General features: G+C 40.8%; 1 protein-coding gene across 2 annotated transcripts; it reads right to left on the reverse strand.

Moving 5' to 3' along the window:
- Positions 1–491: 491 nt before the first annotated feature.
- Positions 492–9937, reverse strand: cfap300 (cilia and flagella associated protein 300). Of its 2 annotated transcripts, none has more exons than XM_029120694.2 (7): positions 9803–9937; positions 9298–9379; positions 9143–9212; positions 8731–8888; positions 7655–7827; positions 5598–5664; positions 492–2403 (listed from the first exon to the last, which is right to left on the reverse strand). In XM_029120694.2, exons 1-7 carry the CDS (start codon positions 9931–9933, stop codon positions 2272–2274), a joined length of 813 nt encoding a protein of 270 aa, XP_028976527.2. In that variant the 5' UTR covers positions 9934–9937; the 3' UTR covers positions 492–2271. The 2 variants fall into 2 exon arrangements, 1 of the variants encoding a protein (XP_028976527.2); XR_004575912.1 differs by having other exon boundaries at positions 2389–2403; positions 6005–7827.
- Positions 9938–23979: the final 14042 nt, after the last annotated feature.

Below are 23979 nucleotides of genomic sequence, written 5' to 3' on the forward strand. Positions count from 1 at the left end.
TAATTCTGAACACAGCCACATCCACAGTTATAAGAGTGTGTGCACATTCATGCAACCTGGTTATTGTAAGGTTTTTATTTTTCATTTTTCCCCCTCAAAGATTTTAGTTTGTTTTTCAATTGAATTGTTCACATTATAGGTCACATTAAAAGTGGGAAAGGTTCTGACATGATTTATCTTTGTCTCATTCTTTTACATCACAAAAACCGGGCATTTTAACAAGGGTGTGTAGACTTTTTATATCCACTGTATGTACAAGTGGAATGTATAGATTTGAAATTAATGCAAATGCATTACATATGGAAATTCTAAATGTGCAGTGGAAAATGTACAGATTTACAGGTATTCAGTATAATGTTTGTACAGGTATTCAGTATAATGTATGTACAGGTGGGATAAATAGGTGTGCGGATACAAATGGCAATTCTAAAAAAAACAATTTGCATCAATGAGGTTCCTGAGGTAGGTAAAAAAACATATCCTCATGTATGCACATTTAATAGAAACATTTATTGTAAAAAATGACAAACTGTTTAAAGTAAAATGACATTTTACTGAGCAACAGAAGAGGATAAAGGCTATAACTTGAGGTAATACATCTGGCATGTAGTAACTACTGAAGTCAGCCCCCTCTAGTGGAGACAGACAGACCTGCATCCCCCTGAAGGAGCTTCCTCCCCCACCCTAAATAATCATCTGTAACATTGGAACAGTGTTTGTGTGTGTTACAATGTCTGTGAGTTACTGATTGAATGATCCCACTCTACAGCAGTGGTAGAACACAGACCTGTTTACAGTGTGTGTGTTACAGAATGTGTGTGTTACAGATTGTGCGTGTTACAGGGTGAATGATCCTACTCCATAGCAGTGGTAGAACACAGACCTGTTTACAGTGTGTGTGTTACAGAATGTGTGTGTTACAGATTGTGCGTGTTACAGGGTGAATGATCCTACTCCATAGCAGTGGTAGAACACAGACCTGTTTACAGTGTGTGTGTTACAGAATGTGTGTGTTACAGATTGTGCGTGTTACAGGGTGAATGATCCTACTCCATAGCAGTGGTAGAACACAGACCTGTTTACAGTGTGTGTGTTACAGAATGTGTGTGTTACAGATTGTGCGTGTTACAGGGTGAATGATCTTACTCCATAGCAGTGGTAGAACACAGACCTGTTTACAGTGTGTGTGTTACAGAATGTGTGTGTTACAGATTGTGCGTGTTACAGGGTGAATGATCCTACTCCATAGCAGTGGTAGAACACAGACCTGTTTACAGTGTGTGTGTTACAGAATGTGTGTGTTACAGATTGTGCGTGTTACAGGGTGAATGATCCTACTCCATAGCAGTGGTAGAACACAGACCTGTTTACAGTGTGTGTGTTACAGAATGTGTGTGTTACAGATTGTGCGTGTTACAGGGTGAATGATCCTACTCCATAGCAGTGGTAGAACACAGACCTGTTTACAGTGTGTGTGTTACAGAATGTGTGTGTTACAGATTGTGCATGTTACAGGGTGAATGATCTTACTCCATAGCAGTGGTAGAACACAGACCTGTTTACAGTGTGTGTGTTACAGAATGTGTGTGTTACAGATTGTGCGTGTTACAGGGTGAATGATCCTACTCCATAGCAGTGGTAGAACACAGACCTGTTTACAGTGTGTGTGTTACAGAATGTGTGTGTTACAGATTGTGCGTGTTACAGGGTGAATGATCCTACTCCATAGCAGTGGTAGAACACAGACCTGTTTACAGTGTGTGTGTTACAGAATGTGTGTGTTACAGATTGTGCGTGTTACAGGGTGAATGATCCTACTCCATAGCAGTGGTAGAACACAGACCTGTTTACAGTGTGTGTGTTACAGAATGTGTGTGTTACAGATTGTGCGTGTTACAGGGTGAATGATCCCACTCTACAGCAGTGGTAGAACACAGACCTGTTTACAGTGTGTGTGTTACAGAATGTGTGTTACAGATTGTGCGTGTTACAGGGTGAATGATCCTACTCCATAGCAGTGATAGAACACAGACCTGTTTACAGTGTGTGTGTTACAGAATGTGTGTTACAGATTGTGCGTGTTACAGGGTGAATGATCCTACTCCATAGCAGTGGTAGAACACAGACCTGTTTACAGTGTGTGTGTTACAGAATGTGTGTGTTACAGATTGTGCGTGTTACAGGGTGAATGATCCCACTCTACAGCAGTGGTAGAACACAGACCTGTTTACAGTGTGTGTGTTACAGAATGTGTGTTACAGATTGTGCGTGTTACAGGGTGAATGATCCTACTCCATAGCAGTGGTAAAATACACAGACGTGTCGTCTGAAGGGATCCACTATGAGGTAACAGAACGTCTGATCCTCTCTGTCTCTGGATGGGTAACACACACCTGACGCATCCTGCACACAACACACACACACAACAAACAAATAAACACAATGGTTACCTATTATATGAAATTAGTTATACAGTTAAAAAGTCAAATATGCTGGGAACAGTAATCTGTATGGTCAATGTTGATTGGATCAGAGCAACTTGCTCTGAAATGTGAAGGACGAGATTCAGCTTCTGTTCAATCTCTATATGCTACCTCTGGGCCAAATTCTACAGAACAAGATCAATTAAAGCTGCGAGCAGCGTTTCAGGGGGCCAAGCGAGGCACAGGAAGCATCTCACTGCATGCTCTCACTAGAGAAATGTTTTGCTATTTAAAAATGCCCAATGCCGCTAGTAGTCAGGATGTCCAATCGAAGGAGAGGAAATCAAAACAAAAAGACCTTGAAACCAGAAAAGGAACCAGGCAATCCTAGTTCAGCCGATTAGGAGGGATGAATATTGTTGTCGCTGGCAGGTTTCAATCCCTGGTTTTCTATGTGGCAGACTGTCATTAATCATTACCCTATTTAAACAGCAGAACGCAACTTTTACCTCAGCCATTACATTTTTGCTGAAATAACGTGGACAAAATAAAATGTAATAATGGAACTAAAGAGTAGTCTTGCACAAAGTCTATATAGCTAATAGCTATACATCCTACTTATAACAAAAACAATGACCCCAATCACTCCATGGCTGATTTGTGTCTTTGGAAAACAATAACAGTATATAATAACAGTATATCACGTAAAACAATTATTCTCCTAAACATATGAGAATCATGGTATTAATGAGGGGATATATATTGTTGTGTGAAGGGTGAAAAGAACCGAGTGGATATACATTTCTGAAATACAAAATTTGGAACATCTCAGAGAAGAATCGAACCAGGGTCAAAATATTGAACGACAGGGATGTCCCCACTACACCACAGGGACTGCTGGTTGTCCCTTCAACCCTCTATCTTCTCCAAATGTAAATTTTACCCCAGCCATTACAATTTTGCTGAGATAAATGGAACTAAAGTGATATCAACTTCCCTTATATAACATTTAAAGATAATGGTTCAAAGGTCCTTCACACCAAACGGCATGCAAATCCATTCAGCGGTCTCAGAGGAGATGTCGTTAACGTGTTTTTCACCAAATTCAAAATGAAGGAAAATCCAAGGGGCGAATTTGAAAGAGCCCAGAGACTTTTTTGGTCAGCATGAGAAGGGGTATATCTGGAACTTGGTTGCATGTGTCTACGACATTCGGTTCATGAGATCTGAGCTTCACTTTTTCCATTTTCGACTGAGTGCTACAGCGCCACCATGAGGAGTATTGGCCGTCTACAATCAGGCAAAGTTTGGAGAATTTTGAACCAGAGGGGACCGAGCTATGGACCTCTGAAAATGGCCCTGGAGAAGAATAATAATAATAAAACGTACAAACATAAAATTGTTCCAGCAACTTTGCTGCTTGGCCCCCTAACTACCATAGTTATGCTGATGATGCTCAAATATATGTCTCTTGACCCTTTGACAACACCTCCGTATACTGACTGTATAGAGGACATAAATACCTGGATGAACCAAAATGGGTTACAATTAAACCAAGACAAAACAGAGATTATTGTGTTTGACAACACCTCCGTATACTGACTGTATAGAGCACATAAATACCTGGATGAACCAAAATGGTTTACAATTAAACCAAGACAAAACAGAGATTATTGTGTTTGACAACACCTCCGTATACTCACTGTATAGAGCACATAAATACCTGGATGAACCAAAATGGTTTACAATTAAACCAAGACAAAACAGAAATTATTGTGTTTGGCAACAAAAATGAGATAACAAGTATTAGTAAAGAGCTGGATTCTCAGGACCTAAAAACCAGAGATCAAGTGTGCAATCTTGGTGTTCTGATAGACTCAGACCTCACATTTAACAGTCATAACAAATCACCAAAACAGCATTCTATCATCTTAAAAATATAGCCAGAATCAAGGGATTAGTGTCCCAAAAAGACCAAGAGAAGCTCATCCATGCTTTTATCTCTAGTAGGGTTGACTGTTGTAATGGCCTCTTAACTGGACAAAAAAAAGTCTGTAAATCATTCAGAATGCTGCTGCTAGAATGTTAACCAGGACCAAGAGAACAGAGCCCATCACTCCGGTTCTTAAATCTTTGCATTGGCTTCCAGTCAGTTACAGAATATATTTTAAAGTGGTCTTTTTAGTGTATTAATCACTGAATGGTTTAGACACCGAATACATTTCTGAAATGTTTGAAGAATATAAACACAGGTCAGCTAGTAGAGCCCAGAGTCCAAACTGAACATGGTCAAGCGGCGTTTAGCAGTTATGCTGTTCAGAACTGAAATAAACTAGCAGATTTCTATTTTATTATTCTATGTTTTATTATTATGCTGTTATTTTATGATGTATTTCATATTTCCCTCTTTCTTGGATTTATGTTGTTATAAAATTTCTATTTTGCTATCTTTTACCAATCATAATGCAAGTTCTGGTGCTATCAGAGGAATAACCTCTGTGTAAATGTAACAATCTGCGGATGATGAATAATGCAAGTTCTTGTGCTGCTGTTTAGACATCGATGTAGGGTATTACCTCACAAAAGGACTGATGAGTTTATTCAAGTGCTGGAGTGCAAGGACTGAGATACCGGGTGGTACAGTAAACAGTTGGTAACTCCAATTCATTGAGGATGAATATAAAATGCATGTACAGACATGGCATAAATGTCCTCCTGGAGAGAGCCAAGTAAGACATTGATGCAATGATTATCTCACATAGGGACTGACGGGTTCATCCTAGCATTGGAATGTGAGGATTGAGATACCAGGGTGTTGAAGTTCATGCAGTCCCCCTGGAGACAGCTGAGCTAGAGAATTGTAACAATATGACTGTTTTAATTCTATAGCATTTTTATTGAATTGCTTCTATGTATGAATGCTATGTATGAATTGTGCTATATAAAAAAACATGCTTGCTACAGATAAGAATGAACAGTTAAGAAGGACATGCTGCAACCAGCCTGCTCCAAACATGCCCATTAACTTCTTATATAGACTCTTATTTTGTAAAGGCCCCATAAAAACACATCCACAGACAGTCTTTCGGCCTTGATTGGTGCCAGAGGTGTGCTAAAGTGTGCTAAATTAACTAAATGCTAAATATAATAATGTAACAATAACAGGTCTGTTACCAGAGCAGAAACGTTGATGACTGTGGACACCACACTGATCTGCTTCGTCTCTGGATCCTTCTGAACACTGGAACAAAAAAACACACTAAAATACACTACACCAGATACGTTCTAGTATCTGGATCCTTCTGAACACTGGAACAAAAAAACACACTAAAATACACTACACCAGATACGTTCTAGTATCTGGATCCTTCTGAACACTGGAACAAAAAACACACTAAAATACACTACACCAGATACGTTCTAGTATCTGGATCCTTCTGAACACTGGAACAAAAAAACACACTAAAATACACTACACCAGATACGTTCTAGTATCTGGATCCTTCTGAACACTGGAACAAAAAACACACTAAAATACACTACACCAGATACGTTCTAGTATTGTCGGGCTGATGGTCTACCTGACCAGGTCTCTATAGATGGTTCTAGTATTGTAGGGCTGATGGTGTACCTGACCAGGTCTCTATAGATGGTTCTAGTATTGTAGGGCTGATGGTGTACCTGACCAGGTCTCTATAGATGGTTCTAGTATTGTAGGGCTGATGGTGTACCTGACCAGGTCTCTATAGATGGTTCTAGTATTGTAGGGCTGATGGTCTACCTGACCAGGTCTCTATAGATGGTTCTAGTATTGTAGGGCTGATGGTGTACCTGACCAGGTCTCTATAGATGGTTCTAGTATTGTAGGGCTGATGGTGTACCTGACCAGGTCTCTATAGATGGTTCTAGTATTGTAGGGCTGATGGTGTACCTGACCAGGTCTCTATAGATGGTTCTAGTATTGTAGGGCTGATGGTGTACCTGACCAGGTCTCTATAGATGGTTCTAGTATTGTAGGGCTGATGGTCTACCTGACCAGGTCTCTATAGATGGTTCTAGTATTGTAGGGCTGATGGTCTACCTGACCAGGTCTCTATAGATGGTTCTAGTATTGTAGGGCTGATGGTGTACCTGACCAGGCCTCTATAGATGGTTCTAGTATTGTAGGGCTGATGGTCTACCTGACCAGGTCTCTATAGATGGTTCTAGTATTGTAGGGCTGATGGTGTACCTGACCAGGTCTCTATAGATGGTTCTAGTATTGTAGGGCTGATGGTGTACCTGACCAGGTCTCTATAGATGGTTCTAGTATTGTAGGGCTGATGGTCTACCTGACCAGGTCTCTATAGATGGTTCTAGTATTGTAGGGCTGATGGTCTACCTGACCAGGTCTCTATAGATGGTTCTAGTATTGTAGGGCTGATGGTGTACCTGACCAGGTCTCTATAGATGGTTCTAGTATTGTAGGGCTGATGGTCTACCTGACCAGGTCTCTATAGATGGTTCTAGTATTGTAGGGCTGATGGTCTACCTGACCAGGTCTCTATAGATGGTTCTAGTATTGTAGGGCTGATGGTGTACCTGACCAGGTCTCTATAGATGGTTCTAGTATTGTAGGGCTGATGGTCTACCTGACCAGGTCTCTATAGATGGTTCTAGTATTGTAGGGCTGATGGTCTACCTGACCAGGTCTCTATAGATGGTTCTAGTATTGTAGGGCTGATGGTGTACCTGACCAGGTCTCTATAGATGGTTCTAGTATTGTAGGGCTGATGGTGTACCTGACCAGGTCTCTATAGATGGTTCTAGTATTGTAGGGCTGATGGTCTACCTGACCAGGTCTCTATAGATGGTTCTAGTATTGTAGGGCTGATGGTGTACCTGACCAGGTCTCTATAGATGGTTCTAGTATTGTAGGGCTGATGGTCTACCTGACCAGGTCTCTATAGATGGTTCTAGTATTGTAGGGCTGATGGTCTACTTGACCAGGTCTCTATAGATGGTTCTAGTATTGTCGGGCTGATGGTCTACCTGACCAGGTCTCTATAGATGGTTCTAGTATTGTAGGGCTGATGGTGTACCTGACCAGTTCTCTATAGATGGTTCTAGTATTGTAGGGCTGATGGTCTACCTGACCAGGTCTCTATAGATGGTTCTAGTATTGTAGGGCTGATGGTGTACCTGACCAGGTCTCTATAGATGGTTCTAGTATTGTAGGGCTGATGGTGTACCTGACCAGGTCTCTATAGATGGTTCTGGTAGTTTCCAGATAAGGGCTGATGGTATCTTCATACTGACACAGCTCTCCTCCCAGAGTCAGATGTTTAAAGAGACAGAACAGGAACTCTCTCCGCTCACCCAATTCTATCACTCTGTACTCCTCACTGTCTTCCTCCTGCAGCATCTACACACACACACACACACACACACACACACACACACGTGACAATGTAATAACCATGTAAAACTTCAGTTACAAATTTGAACAAGCTGTGTGTATTACCTGTCTCATTAGGTCGTAGTTGCTGTGTGTATTACCTGTCTCATTAGGTCGTAGTCGTTGTGTGTATTACCTGTCTCATAAGGTCGTAGTCGCTGTGTGTATTACCTGTGTCAGGGGACGTAGTCGCTGTGTGTATTACCTGTGTCAGTAGGTCGTAGTCGCTGTGTGTATTACCTGTGTCAGTAGGTCGTAGTCGCTGTGTGTATTACCTGTGTCAGTAGGTCGTAGTCGCTGTGTGTATTACCTGTGTCAGTAGGTCGTAGTCGCTGTGTGTATTACCTGTGTCAGTAGGTCGTAGTCGCTGTCTGTATTACCTGTGTCAGTAGGTCGTAGTCGCTGTGTGTATTACCTGTCTCAGTAGGTCGAAGTCGCTGTGTGTATTACCTGTCTCATTAGGTCGTAGTCGCTGTGTGTATTACCTGTGTCAGTAGGTCGTAGTCGCTGTGTGTATTACCTGTGTCAGTGGGTCGTAGTCGCTGTGTGTATTAGCTGTGTCAGTAGGTCGTAGTCGCTGTGTGTATTACCTGTCTCATTAGGTCGTAGTCGCTGTGTGTATTACCTGTGTCAGTAGGTCGTAGTCGCTGTGTGTATTACCTGTGTCAGTAGGTCGTAGTCACTGTGTGTATTACCTGTGTCAGTAGGTCGTAGTCACTGTGTGTATTACCTGTCTCATTAGGTCGTAGTCGCTGTATGTATTACCTGTGTCGGTAGGTCATAGTCGCTGTGTGTATTACCTGTGTCGGTAGGTCGTAGTTGCTGTGTGTATTACCTGTCTCATTAGGTCGTAGTCGTTGTGTGTATTACCTGTCTCAGTAGGTCGTAGTCGCTGTGTGTATTGTGCAGACACTTGACGATGTGTCCTGACGGTCTGATGATTCCACTGGAGAACAGCGGGTCAAACATCTCCATACTCACCTTAGTGCAAGGTACAACTTCTGATTCAACACACACTACCTCACTGTCTGGGGGACACACAAACCTGAAATTACACACTTAATTGCTGTCTGGGACACACACTCACACACACACAGCTTAATACACACACCTGTTCACTCTCTGGGGGACACACAAAAAGTTTCTTAAGCCACTTTCCAGCGACACAGAGATTACACTGACATTCAACAGAGATTACACTGACATTCAACAGAGATGACAAAAAGGTGGCATACAGATGACAGAAATCACATTGGGATGACATAGCCCTGACATGACCTACTCATCTGAACCCAGGCTCCAGCCTCTATCTTCCTGAGGTTAGCCAGCACACAGGGGTCTCTGAAAAAGCTCTGAAACACACACACACACACACATAATTTCTATTGGTCCTTTACAGTGTGGAGGGCCTGGAAATGTGTTTTTCGCATAACTCACCAGCGTAAAGTCGTGGCAGTTATAGGGGAAGAAGGTCTGGTCAAAGCTGTAGGCCTGGGCTGAGAGACGGCCTAGCATGGACCTAACATACACAAATTACGGTTGTCAATATATATAGCTGTCTAGAACTTAGGTAGCTACAGTAACTGTAGCTAAAAATGTATTGTAACAAGTTAACTGAAAACAATATGGTAGTCTGTGCTACTATGTACAGTACAGTAGCTAATTCAAACAAGATAGTACTGCCAGTTTGCCGAGTTATTATTACCAAGAACGAGGAGCGTTCAGGATGAACTTTCTCACTCAGGGACAATTGATTTCCCAGGATAAAGTGAGAGATACAACACACAGGAACCGCTATCTACTGTACTGTAAATACTGTAGCTACTGGAGTGTAGCTCGTTTCTTTGGCTAGCTATGTACTCTAAATAGGCCACTAAACTTAGCTAACCTGTTTTCTACCTACGTTTAAGCTAGCAATAAAGTTCGACAACCATTACCTTACCATTTCATAAGGAGTTGCAAAGTACATTTGTCCTGAAGGAAATAAAAGTTTTTTCGTGGGAGTAGGTTGAAGGAGAAGGCGCTCTTCACCGTTGCCATGACGTGAAGCGGTTTATGTTTATTTGTCACCATAGCAACCAACTAAACTTCTTAAAAACGAGAAAGAACCAGGCGAAGAGGAGGAATGAATGCTGTTGCCCCCGCGAAGTTTGAATATTTAGCCAGACACCTTTAAACATTGTGTTAAACTGACTAACATTTCTTATTATTTCCACCAGAAAAACATCTAGGCCTACTAGTATCTCCTTAAAAGCTATTTAAATTCAAAGTTATTTCATTTCAACGTACGTTTCTCTTTCATTCATGAATTACGTTAATACAATAACTAACAGTATAGGTGACACTATATTACTTTTTCGTCAGGTGAAAAGACGAGAGAATCGTGGAAACCCATCCTCTTTTAAGTTTAATATTCAGACATACTCCCATGTACCGGTAAAACTGTCGTTGGTCTGCCGACCGCAGAGCACTGAGTGCCCGACAAGACTACGAGTGGGAGGACGGACGATTTAGGGACAGGGGTAAAAGTGCAGTCCTCAGAACGATGGCTTTTTATAATAGAGTTGGTAGTTTATTACTTGAAATCAATATTTCAAAAAGTCAGACTTTTCATCCCAAATCGCATCAGTATAGTCTATACATGACATTGTCCAAGAGCCTCAACCAGGGTTCAACATTAATGATGGTAGTGGTGGTGTCATATGGCCTGGCGTCCATGGGCTATAGCCCTGGATCTCAAATTGCCCCCTAAAAAATTGTCCTTGATCTATTCATCTATAATTCTGATCGCGCATTATGACAATGTAGACGTGTAGTCCGCTAGCATGTATATTGAACATTTCCTCCAGCATGTACATTCAAAACCATGTACTTTCTGTCCCGGGCGGGGTGGGGGGTGGGCTAAGCCCCGAATGTATTGTGATCCTAGCGACGCCTCTGTCCTTTTGTCCAAGTGCGGGTCTCTCACGGGGGGTTCTGATGGGAATAACAAGTTGATTTCAACGCCAGTGCATAAGTCCAAACCGAGAGGAGTTTTGGGAAAATACAGAATCTTAAATTACGAGTCTGGTCCTATGCACTAGCACTTAAATTAACCCATTTTAATTCAAGGACTCCTGGGACAGACCCGCAAAGCCGCGCCATTATTGTCTCATAAAACCATTCTCTGATACTGGATGGCTAACAGCAAAATAGCTTGTTTTGTTTTGCTTTGCTGCACGCTGTGTTTATGCTGGTTTATGCAAGATGTCTGGTGTCGCAGTGAGTGAAGAGTCACTCTTGTCTCTCTTGTCCAATCAGAAGTCTTCTGTGTTTTCAGGTCATCTTTTGGTATCACCTCAACTCGCTTGGAACCTCTATGGAGCAGGTACTAAACAAGAAACCAGGCAAGGGAAGTTCAGCCGGACAGCAATAGAAAGTATCGCCCTCTTGAGATTCCAACCCGGGTCGCCCACGTGAAAGGCTGTGTCGTTAACCACTACACCACAGAGCTCTACGTTTGAGGGGTGTCAGTATAGCCTCTTGTGTCTATGAACAAATCGTCTTTTGTCACTGGCCATTTTAACAGCTTATTGGCCATTCATGAATGATATTGATACAGGTAAACTGACTAACATTTCTTACTAAGTTTACCTCCACCACAAATAGCGTCTATGAACTGTTAGCTTTTTCCACTGGCCGTTTGAACAGCTTATTAACCAGTAATAGGCTTTACCAGTATCTACTAACTTACTGGAATAGGCATATGAATTGAGCAACTGCTAGCGAGTCTGCCAAAGCTATTTTACTTCATGGCATAACAACGTATTTGTTTCTTTCATGGCATAACAACATACTTTTTTCTTTCATTCGTGAATGATATTGATACAATAACTATCAATAAAGGTGATGATAACTAACTTTTTCATCAAGTGAAACGACGATTAAATCGTGGAAATTGCAGTTTGAACAGCTTATTAGCCAGTAATAGGCTTACTTGTATCTACTAACTTCTTAGGAAAAATCACAAGAATTGAGCAATTGCTAGCGAGACTGAGATGAACTTTTCCAGAAACAGTCGCAATATAACCGTATACAGTACTTTGCTTCACCTGCGACCTGTAGGTCCGCTTCTCTAACCACTACGCAATCACATTGTGAAGAGGGAGAAACCATTTACAGACTACGTCCATGACATGCTCTGTGATTACAGATAGAGAAACCATCTCAGATGAGATGAAATGAAACCATATGAACATGGCTTGTTGACAGCAAGCCAGCCAACAAACTAGTGAAAGTACTGTATTGCATATTTATGTAAACATCAATTGCTTGTATCAGCTCTCATGTATCACATCCCATGCAAACTGTGGTATAAATCAATATTCTGATTATGTGATATTTACATACTATATATCTCTACAATACAATTGTATTGTATTTTTGCCTGACTGTGTTAGCAAAGCCAGCGAAGAAGAGCGAATGTCTCTTACTGACTGAGTGAGTGAGTCAGATGTTAATCCCAATGTTAATCCCAAATTGCATCTGTATATTCTTTATGGCATTATCTAAGAGTCTCTACTTTTATTTTTTTACATAAAATTAAGCAATGATCTTTTACTAATGTTTTAAAAATTCCCTTTGAATTGCATGTGTATATTCTTCATTACATTATCTAAGAACCTCAACTTTAATTTATCACAAATTATCAACCATAGTATTTTAAATATTACTTTTGAAATTGTTTTTTAAAATGTTTAGATATTCATCCCAAATTGCATCCATATATTTTTCATTATATTGCCTAGCAGCCTCAAATTGGATTTTTCACAAATTACCAAGCATATATTTTTTTATTAATATTTGAAAGATTCCTTTTGAAATGGCTTTTGAAAATTTTTTGATATTCATCACAAATCGCTTCACTATATTCTACATTACATTTTCTAAGAGCCTCAATTTTAATTTCTTACAAATTATCAAGCATAGATTGTTTACTAATATTTCATAGTTTCCTTTTAGAATAGCTTTTTCCCAAATCGTGTAATCCTACTCTTGATTGATACTCTTTTGATTGATACTAGTGGCTGAGTGGTATATGAATCGAATGCTGGTGTTAACATAACACCATTGTCGATTGTCAAATCGGCAAGGGTATTTCCAGTGATAAGCAAAAGGTCAAGCAGTTGGCTTGGATTTAATTCATGGTATAATATAGCAGACTGGCTGCTGAAAGTTCAGGGGAGAAACCTATGGTGAGTTATGACTCCTGAGCCCCTAGAACGGCTGTAGCAGTGACTCAAGGTCTTAAAGAATGGAATTGGATATCTGAAAAGTTAAAGTAAATTCAACATTGAATTTATATATTGTAAAGACCTGACATGATAGCTTCATCTTAACGTACTTCCCCCCTGCATTCTCAGTGCAGATAATTTGTACTTAATGTAGCTCTGCAGCGGGTAATGAAAACCACCTAGTACATCCCTGGTGTCCAGAATCCTGCCATCGTAGACCACCGAACATTTATTTCCCTGCAGCTGTTACACTGCTGTTACATTGCTGTTACACTGCTGTTACACTGCTGTTACACTGCTGATACACTGCTGTTACACTGCTGATACACTGCTGATACACTGCTGATACACTGCTGATACACTGCAGAACTCTGAGTCCTAGCAGTAACCCCCCCTTGAACCCCTCCCCCTCCGTCACCCCCGACCAGGATCTTTGCACTTCTACCTACCCCCTGAACCTTTTATACACTCTCAGACTCACACTGCACTGTATGCATTTTCATATCTACCCCCTGAACCTTTTATACACTCTCAGACTGACACTGCACTGTATGCATATTCATATCTACCCCCTGAACCTTTTATACACTCTCAGACTCACACTGCACTGTATGCATATTCATATCTACCGCCTGAAGCACACTACTAATGTACATATATATACAACTCTGGAATAATTAAGAGACCACTGCTCTTTTTTCTTTTCTTTCCAAAAAAGTTGAAAAGGAAAGTTTTGAGTAAGGAACAGAAGCATTCAAATTGCAGGGGTCTCTTAATTTTTCCCCTTCTGTTCCTCACTTAAAACCTTCCTTTTCGACTTTTTTGGAAAGGAAAGAAAAAGGTGCAGTGGTCTCTGAACTTTTTCCCGCGCTGTATCTCTTTAATTATTACAGCAAAAAATATGCCCCTTGGTCTATCACTGTTCTCTTAACTACATCCAATAGTACTGTACATTCTAGCCTTTTACTATATTGTATGTTTACTTTATTTACTTTACTTACTTTGGCAATTTTCCAATATTGTTGCAAATACTTATCAGTCAGTCAATCAGGCAGGCAGGCAGAAAAACTTGCTCTTCTTGGCTGGCTCTGCTTACACTGTTCGGCAAAAATATATAGACATTTATTGAAAAAGACATGAAAAAGAGAAACATGAGATAGAAATAATGAAAGAGATCAGCCCTCCCCCTAAATCTGATGACATCAAACCTAACTCTACATTCTCGTCACATCTCATCATTTACGTGGAGATACTGTACTGGAGATGTGTACTAGAGATCTCTGTTCTGGTGATACTGTATCGGACATACTTAACTGGAGACATCTGTACTGGAGACATCTGTACTTGAGACATCTGTACTGGAGATTCCTTTACTGGAGATACTGTACTACAGATCTCTGTACTGAATAAACTTTACTTGAGACATTTGTACTGGAGATCTCTGTACTGCAGGGACGAAAAATCTGATATCAAGTATGGAGGGGACAATTACATAACATTTTCTCAGGAGCAATTCTTGAGGGACACACCAAAAGTAGTGCTGTAATACTGTTTTAGTTTGCACAATCGGTTTGCTTGCTACTGTGGCTCTGCAAATTCAGCTATTGTGCGTGAACCCTACCAACATAAAACAAATTTATGTTAGCTACATTCCTTCCAGACAGTAGACACAAACACTGTTACTTTGACATATATCACCTACTTAAGCATTGTTGCAGACCATGTGCACCCTTCCATGGCAACAGTATTCCCTGATGACATTGGCCTCTTTCAGCCGGATAATGCGCCCTGCCACAAAGCAAAAATGGGTCAGGAATGGTTTGAGGAACACAACAACAAGTTCCAGGTGTTGACTTGGCTTCCAAATTCCCCAGATCTCAATCCAATTGAGCAAATGTGGGATGTGCTGGACAAACAGGTCTGATCCATGGAGGCCCCACCTTGCAACTTCCAAGACTTAAAGGATCTGCTGGTAACATCTTGGTGCCAGATACCACAGCACACCTTCAGAGGTCTAGTTGAGTCCATGCCTTGATGGGTCAGGGCTCTTAAGGTGGCAAAAGGGGGACCTAAACAATATTAGGCAGGTGGTCATAATGTTATGTCTGATCGGTGTATTTATGAAATGCACCAGTCTGGTTTCAGACCCCATCATAGCAATGAAACTGCTCCCGTGAAAGTGGTTAATGACCTTCTAATGGCACCAGACAAAGGTCTTGCATCCTATTACTTCTAGACCAGGGGTGTCCAAACCAGACCACGGAGGGTCGTGTGTCTGCAGGTTTTGGGTTTTTCCTATAAACTGGTTCCCAGTTCACACCTAAACAACCAGGTGAGGGTAGAAACTAATCAATTAGTAATATAATTAGTCAATCAAGTACAAGGATAGAGCGAAAACCTGCAGACACACGGCCCTCCATGGAATAGTTTGGACACCCCTGTTTTAGACCTTAGTGTTTCTTTCAACACCATTGAGCACATCTCAGAGTACATCACTCTGGTTCTTCAATCTTTGCACGGGCTTCCAGTCAGTTACAGAATAGATTTTAAAGTGGTGCTATTAGTCTATAAATAACTGAATGGTTCAGGGCCCAAATACATTTCTGATGTGTTTGAAGAATAGGCTCTTAGATCCATGAACCAAGGTCAACTAGTAGAGCCCAGAGTCCAAACTAAACATGGCAAAGCTGCATTTCGCATTTATACTCCACACAACTGAAATACACTGCCAGAAGATCTTAGACGTGCCCCAAACATATACATTTTAAAATCCAGGTTAAAAACTCTTCTCTTTGCACTTCAACTTAACCACACTGTTAGCCTAACAGCTTTTATAGCTTTCTCATGGAATCTACTATGGAATCTACCAGTTAAGTTTTTATTTCATTTTTATGTCTTTTATGTTTTACAAATCGTTAAAAGATTTTTCTGTAATGCAAGTTCTGGTGCTATCAGAGGAATAAGCTCTGTGTAAATGTAACAATCTGCTGATGATGGATAATGCAAGATCTGGTGCTGCTGTTTAGACATCGATGTAGGGGATGAAGGACTGACGGGTTCATCCAAGCACTGGAGCGTGAGGACTGAGATACCGGGGTGGTTCAGTAAACAGTTATGGTAACTGTAATTCATTGAGGATGAATATAAAATGCATGTACAGACATGGCAGGAATGTCCTCCTGGAGACAGCCAGGTAAGACATTGATGCAGAGATTATCTCACAAAGGGACGGACAGGTTCATCCTAGTGCTGGAGTGCAAGGATTGAGATACCGGGGTGGAGTCTGCACGGAAGGTGGTTAGAGAATTGTAACTAAATGTTTTTATTCTATTGCATTTTTATTTTCTTTGTAAAGCACATTGAATTACTTCTATGGTTGAATTGTGCTATATAAAAAAGCTTGCTTGCATTGAAGAGATTGGAAACCCATGTTAGGCTACGCGGACATGTTCTTGTTCTGGTTTAGATCCTATTTATCATAAAGATATCAGTTCATATGTGTGGATGGCCTGTCCTCTGACAAATCAAATGTAGGTTTTGGTGTTACTCAGGGCTTGGTTGTGGTACCTTTTGTGTTTTCACTATATACTGCATCCACAATTATTAGGCACATCGTATTCCTCAATATTTATTTTATTGTTGAACAAACACAATGCTCTCAGTCAATCCAAAATATCAATGAACCTCAAACCTGAATGTTTGACAAAGGAAACATTTGTTTTGATCTTTCTCAGGGGAATACATAAGTGTGTAAAATTATCGAGCAACAATTAGTGTGCAGAAATATTAGGCAACTAAATTACAAAAATATTTTCTCCAACTCACTTGTTTATTCTCAAAAAGAGTAAGTGCACCAAATAAGTAACACAAAATAAAAATTAAACAACATTTCTGGCCTTTCAAAAATATTCAGCGAGCAATATAGCCACCCTTCTTTTCATGAACTGCCATGAGCCTAACATCCATGCAGTCTGTCAGTTTCTTGATCTGTTCACGATCAACTTTTGCTGAAGCAGCAACCACAGCTTCCCAAATGTTGTTCAAGGAGGTGTATTGTCTTCCCTGTAAATCTCACATTTGAGAAGGAACAGAATGAACATGGAACAGAAACAAACAACAACAAAAAATACAATGAGAAAACGAAAATTGAGAGAATGGGATTGGGCATGTCTATGGGTAGGCGATTTTGAACAGATGAGTCTTCAGGATAATGGGGATAGTCTCAGAGACACAGATGTTTTTGGGGAGAGAGTTCCAGAGCCTAGGAGCAACCCTTGAGAATGCTCTGTCACCAAGCCTTAGAGCTTGGACCTGCAGTTCTGGAACAGAGTATGTTGGTTGATATGGAAAAAATTGGTCGGAGAGGTAGGCAGGCACCTATACGTACACTGAGATCACAAGATGCAGGCCTTCTTATTATACCTAGAATTTCTGAACAAACAGCTAGGTGGGGGGCTTTTCCCCATTGAGATCCACTATGGTGGAATGATCTGCCATTTAAGGTGAGAGACACTGACTAAGTCTCAACTTTTAAGTGTCTACTAAAGACTCATCTCTTCAGCAAATTGTATGACCAAGAGGTATCTGAATTCTTGGAATGCAAAATCCCGGTTGACCTTAGGAGGCACTTGAATTATGCCTCAGATCTACCTGGCCCAAATGAGTCGAAGCTGTCCTTGCCTGAATTTCTCCTAGTTGTGATGCCGATCAGGGTACAGTCCATACCCCACCTGACTGTCCCGGTCCTGTCCCAGTCCACACCCCACCTGCCTGTCCCATTCCTGTCCCAGTCTACAACCCACCTGACTGTCCCAGTCCGGTCCCAGTTCACAGCCCACCTGACTGTCCCAGTCCTGTCCCTGTCCACACCCCACCTGACTGTCCTGGACCTGTCCCAGTCCACACCCCACCTGACTGTCCCAGTCCTGTCCCAGTCTACAACCCACCTGACTGTCCCAGTCTGGTCCCAGTTCACAGCCCACCTGACTGTCCCAGTCCATTCCCAGTCCACAACCCACCTGACTGTCCCAGTCCATTCCCAGTCCACAACCCACCTGACTGTCCCAGTCCATTCCCAGTCCACACCCCACCTGCCTGTCCCAGTCCTGTCCCTGTCCACACTGCACCTGACTGTCCCAGTTCTTTTTAAGGACTCTGATCACAGCACAGTTGCACTTAATGACCTGCTAGTCTTCTGATTATTCAAAAACATTGTTTTGGCCCATAACAGCGTTTTTCCACTGCATGGCCCCAACTCAACTCTACTCGCCTCGCCTCGATTCTGCTTGCTTTGGGAGCTTTTCCACCACTAGGTACCATCTTGACTTGGCTCTACTTGCTGGTACCAGATCATTTTTAGTAGCTCCGTTCCAAGTGAGTTGAGGCGATACCAAAACATGTGAAAATACGGAAGACTTCTGATTGGACAAGCGTGACTTGAGAGTGACTCGTCATACACTGTGATATCTTACATAAACAGGCATAAACACAGCGTGCAGCAAAGCAAAACAAAACAAGCTGTTCTGCTGCTAACCATCCAGTATCAGAGAATGGTTTTAAGAGACGAGAACGGCGTGTCTTTGCGGGTCTGTCCCAGGAGTCCTTGAGTTGAAATGGGTTAAGTGCCAGTGCATAGGACCAGAATCGTAATTCAAGTGATCGTATTTTCCCAAAACTCCTCTCTGTTTGGACTTATGCGCTGGCGTTGAAATCAACTCGTTACCCCCATCAGATCAAAAGTTAGTTATCGTCTCCTTTATTGATAGTTATTGTAACAATGTCATTCACGAATGAAAGAAAAAATTATGTTGTTTTGCCATGAAAGAAAAAAAGTTCTTATGCCATGAAATGAAATAGCTTTGGCAGACTCGCTAGCAATTGCATAATTCTTATGAATATTCCAGTAAGTTAGTAGATACCGGTAAAGCTTATTACTGGCTAAAACACTGTTAAAACGGCCAGTGGCAAACGGCGTACATAGACGTTATTTGTGGTGGAGGTAAACTTAGTAAGAAATGTTAGTCAGTTTAACTATATCAATGTCATTCACGAATGGCCATATAACTTTTAAAACCTGCCTGTGGCAAAAGAGGATTTGTTCAGGATAGACACAAGAGCTCTGTGGTGTAGTGGTTAATGACACAGCCTTTCATGTGGGCCACCTGGGTTTGAATCTCGAGAGGGCAACGATTTCTATTGCAGGAACTGGGCTTGGCTGGTTTCTTGTTCTATCAACCATCCATCACACAACCTTGGGGATGGTCTTATTCTAAAGGGGAGGCCTAAAAGAGTGTTCCATGATTTCAATGGTGTGATTTGGATGTTCCAACAAATATAGAGCTATATAGTCACGCCTTCTAAGCTGTTAGATTCTAGCTCAGCACCAAGTTATTTTTAATGTCAAGTCAAACAGAAGCAGCCAACCAAGCTTTCTAACAATTTTTACAGTCTGCAATATATTAAGATCAAAGTTACTGCTCATGCGTGCTTCCTCACTACTACTGGAAAACGCTGCCTTGTGTACAGTAGGCTACTCTGGAGTCAGTTGGCGTGGTATTATAGCCAGCAATGAACAAGGCAATTATTTATACCTTTTAATCGAAATGGAGTGGCTATGTAGGTTGTTTTAAATGTGTTGGTGTTGAGTGGTTAAGTGTATACACTTAAATATAACAGAACATTGCTCAGTTATGTCATCTTTAATACTGCAGGGTGATAATTCTATTCTACTTTTTCACTGTTTTTCAAACAGGGTCTGTGACCATGTTATCCAGATTTAGTTTACTTTTGATTTGCCACTTTACATTCAAAGCATGTCAGTTTAAAAGGAAATTGATGGAGTTCATTCAAATGATTTTTCAGTTCACTGCAGGGTTTACGTTAGTTGCCGAATGCCGGCTTTTTGCTGGTATCAGGTGTAGTTGTACGATATCTCCATTATTGTTCCCGTGTGTGTCACGTTGGAGGTGGTGTCATAGCAGTTTTCCTGTGATGTCACAATGGGCGGGTACAGGGTACTATCTACAGTGGAAAACAACCTTAGCCACTGTGCATGAACTGTTGTTGCTTACTCTGTGGGGTTTCAGACTGGATTTCTGTAAAAGCCCTTTGTGACAACTGCTGCTGTAAAAGGAGATTTATAAAATACATATGATTGATTGTACTGGACATTCTGTACTGGAGATCTCTGTACTGGACATACTGTACTGGACATACTGTACTGGATATCTCTGTACTGGACATACTGTACTGGACATACTATACTGGAGATCTCTGTACTGGACATACTGTACTGGAGATCTCTGTACTGGACATACTGTACTGGACATACTGTACTGGACATACTGTACTGGAGATCTCTGTACTAGACATACTGTACTGGACATACTGTACTAGACATACTGTACTGGACATACTGTACTGGACATACTGTACTGGAGATCTCTGTACTAGAAATACTGTACTGGAGATCTCTGTACTAGACATACTGTACTAGACATACTGTACTGGACATACTGTACTGGAGATCTCTGTACTAGACATACTGTACTGGACATACTGTACTGGACATACTGTACTGGACATACTGTACTGGACATACTGTACTGGAGATCTCTGTACTAGACATACTGTACTGGAGATCTCTGTACTAGACATACTGTACTGGACATACTGTACTGGACATACTGTACTGGAGATCTCTGTACTAGACATACTGTACTAGACATACTGTACTGGACATACTGTACTGGACATACTGTACTGGATATCTCTGTACTAGACATACTGTACTGGACATACTGTACTGGATATCTCTGTACTGGACATACTGTACTGGACATACTGTACTAGACATACTGTACTGGATATCTCTGTACTGGACATACTGTACTGGACATACTGTACTAGACATACTGTACTGGATATCTCTGTACTAGACATACTGTACTGGACATACTGTACTAGACATACTGTACTGGATATCTCTGTACTAGACATACTGTACTGGACATACTGTACTAGACATACTGTACTAGACATACTGTACTGGACATACTGTACTGGACATACTGTACTAGACATACTGTACTGGACATACTATACTGGACATACTGTACTGGACATACTGTACTAGACATACTGTACTAGACATACTGTACTGGACATACTGTACTAGACATACTGTACTGGACATACTGTACTGGACATACTGTACTAGACATACTGTACTGGACATACTGTACTGGACATACTGTACTGGACATACTGTACTAGACATACTGTACTAGACATACTGTACTGGACATACTGTACTGGACATACTGTACTAGACATACTGTACTGGACATACTGTACTGGACATACTGTACTAGACATACTGTACTGGACATACTGTACTAGACATACTGTACTAGACATACTGTACTGGACATACTGTACTGGACATACTATACTGGACATACTGTACTGGACATACTGTACTGGATATCTCTGTACTAGACATACTGTACTAGACATACTGTACTAGACATACTGTACAGGATATCTCTGTACAGGGGGTGGCTGTATTGCACAGATGGAAACATCAGTGGAAAGGAGTTTCTCTCTCACACAGACACACAACCAACCACCCACACACACAAACACACACAGAGTAGGCAGGTATTATATTTCAGAGCGCCTGGTGTTCCAGGCATGTGTAAAAGAAGCCATATGTGGAAGCGTCCAGGCGCCAGGCATTCCACATTCATCCGACTGACCAGGGACATAAACACACACCCACACACAACTATACATGCCAACACTATTGTTATAATACCACCCTGTTTCCAAAAAATTTGGGACGCTGCGTAAAATGTATAAAAAACAGAATGCAATAATGTTCAGATCATTTAAACCCTATATTCAATAGAAAATAGCACAAAGACCACATCTCAACAAAGACTGGAAGAATTGTGCATTGCTGAAAAACTAAACCTGATGGAATATCACAAAACTAATTAGGTCAATTGGCAACAGGTCAGTAACATGATTGACCTTTAAAAGATCCTTCTAGAGAGGATGGGTCTGTCAGAAGTTAAGATGGGGTTCACCACAGTGAAAGACTGCGGGGGCAGAAAGTGCAACAATTTAAGAATAATGTTTCTCAGCATAAAATTGCAAAGAGTTTGGGGATCTCATCCTCTATCGTACATAATATCATTAAAAGATTCAGAGAATCTGGAGAAATCTCTGAATGCAAGGGACAAAGCCAAAAACCAATATTGGGATGGCTGTGATTTTCAGGCCCTCACATGGCACTGAATTTCAAACAGATATGATTCTGTTGTTGAAATCACTGAATGGGCCCAGGAAGACTTCTGAAAACCATTGTCTGTGAACACTATGTTGCTGCATCCACAAATGCAAGTTAGTTGCAAAACTCTACCATGCAAAGAAGAAACCCTATACAGTGAGGGAAATAAGTATTTGATCTCCTGCTGATTTTGTACGTTTGCCCACCGACAAAGAAATGATCAGTCTATAATTTTAATGGTAGGTTTATTTGAACAGTGAGAGACAGAATAACAACAAAAAAATCCTGAAAAACGCATGTCAAAAAATGTTATGAATTGATTTTCCTTTTAATGAGTGAAACTTTTTTGAGACCTGTTGCAGGCATCAAATTCAAAATGGGCGTGTGTTTTTCCAAAAACAATAACATTTCTCAGTTTCCACATTTGATATGTTGTCTTTGTAGTATTTTTTATTAAATTCAGGGTTAAATGATTTGCACATCATTGCATTTTACCAGAGATACATCCGATGTTTAGATACACTGATCTGAGCTCTCTGCTAGACAGGCAGGGATGGACAGTTTACAAACTAATGTAACATCCTCTATAATAGGACCCTGGATGCATATATGTTGTAAATAACATCCTCTATAACAGGACCCTGCATGTGTATATGTTGTAAATAACATCCTCTATAACAGGACCCTGCATGTGTATATGTTGTAAATAACATCCTCTATAACAGGACCCTGCATGTGTATATGTTGTAAATAACATCCTCTATAACAGGACCCTGCATGCATATATGTTGTAAATAACATCCTCTATAACAGGACCCTGCATGCATATATGTTGTAAATAACATCCTCTATAACAGGACCCTGCATGTGTATAAATGTTGTAAATAACATCCTCTATAACAGGACCCTGCATGTGTATATGTTGTAAATAACATTGTCTATAACAGGACCCTGCATATGTATATGTTGTAAATAACATCATCTATAACAGGACCCTGCATGTGTATATGTTGTAAATAACATCCTCTATAACAGGACCCTGCATGCATATATGTTGTAAATAACATCCTCTATAACAGGACCCTTCATGTGTATATGTTGTAAATAACATCCTCTATAAAAGGACCCTGCATGTGTATATGTTGTAAATAACATCCTCTATAACAGGACCCTGCATGTGTATATGTTGTAAATAACATCCTCTATAACAGGACCCTGCATGTGTATAAATGTTGTAAATAACATCCTCTATAACAGGACCCTTCATGTGTATATGTTGTAAATAACATCCTCTATAACTGGACCCTGCATGCGTATAAATGTTGTAAATAACATCCTCTATAACAGGACCCTGCATGTGTATAAATGTTGTAAATAACATTGTCTATAACAGGACCCTGCATCCTACACCATTCCCAGTACATCATGAGAAGGTTGTATGCAAACGTTTCCCACAACGTTCTATGCTTGCTGGGTATCTCACAGATGTTACACGTACCTACACACATACAGCACAATGGAGGGAAAGAAGGAGGGAGGGAGGATAGGGGA

Source organism: Esox lucius, chromosome 7 (assembly GCF_011004845.1).
Source record: "Esox lucius isolate fEsoLuc1 chromosome 7, fEsoLuc1.pri, whole genome shotgun sequence".
In the NCBI taxonomy this organism is placed as follows: domain Eukaryota; kingdom Metazoa; phylum Chordata; class Actinopteri; order Esociformes; family Esocidae; genus Esox; species Esox lucius.

Excerpts from the sequence above, each read along its gene's own strand:
- cfap300 (XM_029120694.2), bottom strand. The coding sequence starts at position 9,933 with ATGGTGACAAATAAACATAAACCGCTTCACGTCATGGCAACGGTGAAG. Across the intron at positions 7,828-8,730 it reads ACTACGACCTACTGAGACAG|ATGCTGCAGGAGGAAGACAG; the intron begins GTAATACACACA and ends GTGTGTGTGTAG. Across the intron at positions 2,404-5,597 it reads TCATCAACGTTTCTGCTCTG|GATGCGTCAGGTGTGTGTTA; the intron begins GTAACAGACCTG and ends TGTTGTGTGCAG.